Below are 7,394 nucleotides of genomic sequence, written 5' to 3' on the forward strand. Positions count from 1 at the left end.
AGAAAACAAGAACAAGAGGAACAAAAACAAGAACAAGAAGAAGGACAAGAAAGACGAACACACCAAAAAAAGGACAAGAAGAACAAGATGAAGATGACTATGATGTAAGAAAGAAGGAAGAGGAAGAGGAGGAGGAGGAGGAGGAGGAGGAGGAGGAGGAGGAGGAGGAGAAAGAGGTGTTGAGATCCATGCAAATAAAGGACACAGATTCCAATGTGACTCAAGAGGAAAGGAATAAAGGAAGTTACATCAGCCATCCCCCCCCCCCCCCTCTCTCTCTCTCTCTCTCTCTCTCTCTCTCTCTCTCTCTCTCTCTCTCTCTCTGTTATTTTTTGTCTTCTTTTTCTTCTTAACTTCCATTCATTTGCCTTTCTCTCCATTTTCTTTTTTTCTCTTTCAAAACAGAGAGAGAGAGAGAGAGAGAGAGAGAGAGAGAGAGAGAGAGAGAGAGAGAGAGAGAGAGAGAGAGAGAGAGAGAGAGAGAGAGAGAGAGAGAGAGAGAGAGAGAGAGAGAGAGAGAGAGAGAGAGAGAGAGAGAGAGAGAGAGAGAGAGAGAGAGAGAGAGAGAGAGAGAGACCAACACCGAGAGAGGAAGAGGAAGAGAGAGAGGAACCGAAAGAGAGAGAGAGACACAGAGAGAGAGAAAGAGGGAGGAGGTAAAAGTGAAGGAGCCTCGGAAAGTATATAAGGCGGCGGAGAGAGACCCAACGCACCACACTCACTCCCGATCTCTGCTGACACCAACATGAGGCTTCAGGTAACGCTTTCTCTCTCTCTCTCTCTCTCTCTCTCTCTCATCCTTTGCCTAAAATCTTAGTCTCACGTTTTTGTGTGGACATTTTTTTGGCATCATTCCGTTTTCTTTTACGTGAATCTTGTGTGTGTGTGTGTGTGTGTGTGTGTGTGTGTGTTAGCCTAGTTGTTAAATATAGTAACTGGCCGTGAAACCTTCGAGGCCTGTTTTCCATCTCAACTTTTTTGGGGTTTAATTTATATACTAAACAAGGAGCAGGATCACCGTTGAGGGAGAAGATAGAGTTACAAATCAATCTTATATCGTCTATACATAAACCTGTCTTTTAGATCACCTGGCAATACTACAAGCTCGTGAGATTCGAGAAAGCAAACAACCCCTGTCTCGGTCCTGATTAAGATTCGAACCCGGGGATATGGTTTTGGACGCGTCACTCCTTACATCACTAGGTTGTGTGTGTGTGTGTGTGTGTGTGCGCGCTAGTTGTTTTAAGGCCATGTGATTGATGGTGAGGTCATTCATTGATTACTAACGGGATCGATTTTCAAGTTCATATTCAAATTGATCTTGAATTGCCTTACGTATTTCCGAACTCATACTGGTCGTGCATGGTGCTAGTCTTAAGATCACATACGAAATAAAGGTCAATTCGCATGTAGGATGTCCAGTTCATGCTCAGGTCACGTCTACAATGAAGGTCAGTTCGCGAATGGGATGCGCTGGTCATGTATCTCTGGTCAGGCCTGGGTCATGTCATTGAGCGTGTTAAGGTTAGGTCGTGGCCGTGAGGAAGTTCGGTCAAAATTCACAGTCATTGAGAAGAAAAAACAAGGTCATTCGAGGTCAGGTTACGGGAGCAAGTTCAGTGCTATTGGTGACGACGAGGCTAGCAGGAAGTTCATCTGCCTCTATTTTTTTGTCGGATTTGATGTCATTTTAACCTCAACGTAAGAAATAATTTTTTTTTTTTTCCGTGATGGCAACCTGAGAATGCCGTAGTGATTTTTTTTTTTCCCTAATTCACTGCTAAAACAAGTTGGTCAAAGCTTCTCTGTGGTAGCAAACGGTAATGTAATCTTTCCTTGATGACAAACCGAGACTGCGGAAGTGATTTTTTCTTTCCCTAATTCACTGCTAAAACAAGTTGGTCAAAGCTTCTCTGTGGTAGCAAACGGTAATGCAATCTTTCCTTGATGACAAACTGAGAATGTGGAAGTAATGTTGTCTTTTTCCTAATCCACTTCCAGCGTCATGACTCCAGTCCCCCAATATATCAATCAATCCCTAGTTCACAGCTAAAACAAGTTGGTCAAAGCTCTTCTGTGGTAGCAAAGGGTAATGTAATCTTTCCTTGATGACAAATTAAGAATGCGGAAGTAATGTTTTCCTTTTCCTAATTCACTTGCAAATTCACGACTCCAATCCCCCAATATATCAATCAACAAGTGAAATAAAGCTCTTCTCTGATGGCAAGCGTTGAGGTAATGCGACATGGCACTGATTCACCGGCTAAGAAAAGAAAATTATAGTTATGTGATCGCAAGAAGAGTGAAATAGTAATACTTATCACTAATTCATTCCTAAAATCAATTGTACTTCCGTGATAGCAAAGAGTAAAAAGAGGAGGTAGTATTTCTTGCATATTCACTGATTAAGAAGAAATTATTATCACTGTGCTCGCAAAAACTAGGGATGCTTTACTTACTATTTGAAGAGCACAATAAACCTAATCCTGAAATGAAAATCTATACATGTGATAAAAAAATAAGGAGATTAGCTGAACAGAATGAATCAGAATCAGAAGACACACGAGCTGGCCAAAGGGGATCATCTTAATGTATTGAAAATGTAAATCGTTTCACAGCAGTTCATTTTCTTATAGTTGACAAAGAATAAACGGTCAAGATGAAGCGGCTACGAAAACGCGAATAACCAAAGGCAGGATGGTGAGAGATCGCCGCTACTTCTTGCACTAAAAAGCTGCCATACGAGCAACATGCAAATTGAAACCATAAACTGCCATACCAAACCTACCTTTAAGCCCCAAGGTATTACTTTTACCATTACTAGTTGATATAGGAGCGCTAATACTGCCACTAAAAACCTGCTGTTAGATGTATTAGATGAAGATTTCAACCACAAACTGCCATGCTACTGCCGCCTATAAGCCCCAATGTATTATTTCTCCCATTACTAGTTGATGTAAGAGCGATAGTACTTCACCAAAAAGCTGCCGAACGCGTGAGGTGCAAAGCGAAACAGCGAACTTCCGTCTCGAACCTGTCCCATACGTCATTCCCAACACCACTTCACTTTTTTTCCATGTCTTAAACGTCTTAATTATGCGTTCCAGGGCGGGTTATTGAAAGCCTTTTTTCATAATAGTGTTACGATTACCCAATACTCGACTGGTTCAATAGAGATGTGAATGCGATGCGAATTTGTTTTATGACTTAATGTATAGAGTATTCAAACCTTTGGCGTTTTAATATTTTTCTTATGGTTGAAACTTTAAAAAATTATACCTTCGAATGATTTAAAGACGAGAGTGCGATGCGAATCTGTTTAATGTCTTACTGTATTCAAATCTTTCGCTTTCTTGTTGTTTTCCTTATAGCTAAAGCTTTAAAAAAATGCCCTCGAGTGATTGAAACATGTAAATACAATGCGAATCTGCTTTAATGTCATTGTAAGGTAAGGTAAAATTGAGTGCTACACGCTATAGCTGGCCATGTCTTTTTGCGGAGTATTCATATCATTTGCTTCTCTGTTTTCCGTATGGTCAAAACTTTCAAAACTGACACTCCTCTCTCTCTTTCTCTCTCTTACACACACATAAGCGGCACCCCGTCTCCCCGGCGCCGCGCAGGAGTGGACCGCCGAGTCACCATAGCTCTTCCTTGCCAACAATCCGTCTTTTCCAGGGGCATCAACAACTTTCTCTCCAGCGCCGCCCGTGCCTTCCAAATGTACCCGTCACTGTGCATACAAACCCCTTTCTTTTCTTTCCTTTTCCTCTTGCCCTCTTCTTCGACTTGTACTTTTTCTTTTATCTCCTTGTACGTACTTACGGTTCCTTCTCTTTCTGTTGTCTTTTTCTCTTTCGTTTTCCTCTTTTTTTTTATTTCTTTCTCTCTTCCCTCCGCTGATTCTTCTTCTTTATTTCCTTTTTCCTTGCCCTCTTCTCCTCCTCTTCGCTTTCGCCGCCTTCTACTTCTGCTTCTTCTTCTTCTTCTTATACGTATACTTCTCTTTCTGTTTCTATCTTTTATTCTTTCTTATACTCTCTTCCTTCCATTAATTCTTCCCTTTTCTTGTTCTTTTTTTTTCTTGCCCTCTTCTTCTTCGCTGCCTTCTACTTCTACTTCCTATTCTTCTCGTCTTTGTTCTTATGATTGCTTTCTTCTACTTCTCTTTCTGCTTCTATCTTATCTTCTTTATTTGTCCTCTTCCCTTATTTATTCCTTTCTCAATACTTCTTTGTCTTTCTCTCACGCTTTATTATTATTTTTTCGTTCGTTTTTCCTTCCTTTCTTCTCCTATTGTTCAAACACATTACCACTACTTTCATTCTTCGTTTCAACTTTCTCGCAACAAAAGACAACTTCAAATTTTGCTGTCTCACATAACTAGAATTTTGATGCTTTTTTTCCTGATCTCGATGCGCTCTATAAAACTCCCATGGCAGGTTACTGAAGTTTTTCGTATACGACTATCATATCTACGTTCATTTTTTAGTATCCAAACGTAAGAATATAAGAACGTAAGGAGTCTGCAAGAGGCCTTCGCTATTCGGCTTGCAGTAACTCATCGAAGTATAGGAAACGTTCGGTGGTGGTTGTGGCGGTGATGGTGGTGGTGATGGTGATGATAATGGTGATGGTGGTGGTGATGGTGGTGGTGGTGGTGGTGGTACGATTAACTTCGCAAAAATATTTAATTGGACGTTCAAATGCTTCAATTAATTACGTTAAAGATTGCTACAGGAATTTTTCTCTTTAGATTACACTGATTATACGGGTTAATAGCTGGCGGGTGAGAGAGAGAGAGAGAGACGCTGTTGCTAATTCAGTTTCCGGGTTTTTCTTTGTCTTTCTTGTTCGTACTTACTTTCTCTCTCTCTCTCTCTCTCTCTCTCTCTCTCTCTCCTCCCCCCCTCCCACCAACACACACTTTCGTTCACGTGCTACCTGGCATTTTCAACATTCCTCTTCTTCATCATTGTCTAACACGCGTGCAGGTGACTCAGAGGTATACAATCATGACCCAAGCAGCCAGGAGTGAAAGGGAAATGACCTGGGAGGGAAAGTGAAGGCGAGAGAGGGGGGGGAAGAGAGGGGGAAGAGAGAGTTCCCATCATATTTCCTTTCCTTTGTTTTGCAATAGGAAGATGATCACAAACTCGTGCTCCTATCGTCACTATCACCTGTCATCTTCACCATAATCTTCCATTTCGCCACACCATCACCGTCAATCTATGGTATGACCCTTGACCTCTCCCATGACTCAGCCCTTGCTTATATCTCCTCCCGTCCCATTCCACCCCACCGCCCCCCTTACCTCACCTCACCTAGGCACCCCTTCCCTTCCCTTCTATCCAAATAAAGGTTAGAAGCAAAAGGTGAAGTGAAGGCGGGTTGACCACTTCTTGTAGGTGTCAATACACTTTCTTTTGTGTTACGTCACGCTCTTCACGTTTCTCCCAAAGTAACTATTGAGTCATTTTATTACACCGGTTTGGGTTGTGGTTATTCACGTCTCCGTTTTCACGTCCTCCAAGTGAAACTCCGCGTCATTGATTTCCATGTTTTCCTTTTTTTATTATCATATTTAGTTTCTCTCTTTCTCCGTATCCCAGTTTTTGCCTCAAGGGGGGAGGAGGAGGAGGAGGAGAGATGAAAAAAAGTCAGGGGGTGGTAGGGAGCTGGGTGGATGGAGGGGGTGAGGGGGGGTCAGGTCACGTGGTAGGGGGCGGGTGGCAGGGGGCAGGGTTCGTGCATGACCTGTTGCCTGCTGGTGTGACGTCAGAAGGTGAAAGTGAGTGAAAGTAATTATTGTTTCCTTTCTCTTTCCCCTCACCCGACCCCCCACCCCCTCACTCTCTCTCTCTCTCTCTCTCTCTCTCTCTCTCTCTCTCTCTCTCTCTCTCTCTCTCTCTCTCTCTCTCTCTCGTGTGTGTGTGTGTGTGTGTGTGTGTGTTTGCGAGATCGTATACCCACATTTTAGGTACGAACAGGACTTAGTTGTGTGTGTGTGTGTGTGTGTGTGTGTGTTCACCCTTACAAGGTCGCGTCCCCACATTACAGGTCGTGTCGTCAGTACTTGTGGCGCTACTGGTCGTGGCAGCGGCGAAGGCTGACCCCGGATTCAAGGGCGGCGGAGGCGGCTATGGTGGCGGCGGCGGCGGAAAGGGGGGCAAGGGGGGGAAGGGCGGCGGCGGCGGTGGCGGCTACGGACATGGCGGCTTCGTGGCCCACAGAACGGTGATGAGCTACAAGCCCGTGACGGTGACCAAGCCCGTGGTGGTGCAGAAGGAGGTTGTGGAGCACCGGCCGGTCTACAAGAAGGAGCCCATCAGGGTGTACCCCGCCCCGCCCCCCATCCTGGTGAAGAAGCCCGTTGTGCATCACGTGCAGGAGTGGAAGCTCGTCACCGTGCCCAAGGTCACCTACCAGCCAGTCTACGTACACAAAATCCCCATCCCACAAGACGGCGGCGGAAAGGGCAAGGGCAAGGGCGGCGGTGGCTTCTTCGACGGCCTCTTCGGTAAGGGCAAGGGCAAGGGTGGCGGCGGCGGCGGCGGCTACGATGACTACGACTATGGAGGTGACTATGGCGGTGGCTATGGAGGTGACTATGGCGGTGGCTATGGTGACTACGACTCCGGATACTAGACGTGAGGAGTTCCACAAGGCAGTCCTCTGAAGGGAGGGACAAATGGCCGTCCCTTCACCGAGCCTGTCCCTCCTTTTAGTTGCATCGGACAGTCCTGTGGAGGGAGGGCTGCCACATAGTCCTCCCTTCACCCACCCTGACCCTCCTACTCTAAGTCGTAATAGGTAATCGAAGTATGGCGTGCCGCAAGCAGCCTCTTCTTCCCATCCTCTTCGCCCCTTTCTACCTATCCCTCTTCCCCAGCCCCCCCTCCTCCAAACCCCGTTCTGCCAGAGTGGAGGTGCAGGGGCTGGCGGCATCTCACTCAGCCATTCCACAACCCTTGTTATCGTTACGTTGTGTATCATTTAGTTACCATAACCATTACTTCTTTACCGCGTGCGGTTTCCACTGTATACCATGTATATATTCAGTTTACCTCATCCTTTTTTTAGTTCTGTTTCTGTTATGTATCAATACGTGTTAATAAATGTTAAGATTTTATTGGCTTCTGGAAACGACCTCACACCCCTCACATGCCACAGCGAGCTTCACCATCAATCAATCACCATTCACTGGGGGTCTGCGTCGGGGCGTCTATGTGGTCTACGACTCCAGCCTCGAGGTCCTTGTGAGCTTTCCGTGCTGGTGCTTTTCCATCAGTATCCAAACATCAAAAACGAAACTTCTTAAGGGCAGAGGAGCTTCTAAAACCAACATGTAGTGAACTATTATTATCATAACTATTTCATTTCATCTGGGCCTC

General features: G+C 45.0%; 1 protein-coding gene across 1 annotated transcript; it reads left to right on the top strand.

Moving 5' to 3' along the window:
• The first annotated feature begins 648 nt into the window (after positions 1-648).
• LOC126981505 (probable H/ACA ribonucleoprotein complex subunit 1) lies at positions 649-7,132 on the top strand. Its single transcript, XM_050832612.1, has 2 exons — positions 649-757; positions 6,061-7,132. Exons 1-2 carry the CDS (start codon positions 746-748, stop codon positions 6,646-6,648), a joined length of 600 nt encoding a protein of 199 aa, XP_050688569.1. The 5' UTR covers positions 649-745; the 3' UTR covers positions 6,649-7,132.
• Positions 7,133-7,394: the final 262 nt, after the last annotated feature.

Source organism: Eriocheir sinensis, chromosome 48 (genome assembly GCF_024679095.1).
Source record: "Eriocheir sinensis breed Jianghai 21 chromosome 48, ASM2467909v1, whole genome shotgun sequence".
In the NCBI taxonomy this organism is placed as follows: domain Eukaryota; kingdom Metazoa; phylum Arthropoda; class Malacostraca; order Decapoda; family Varunidae; genus Eriocheir; species Eriocheir sinensis.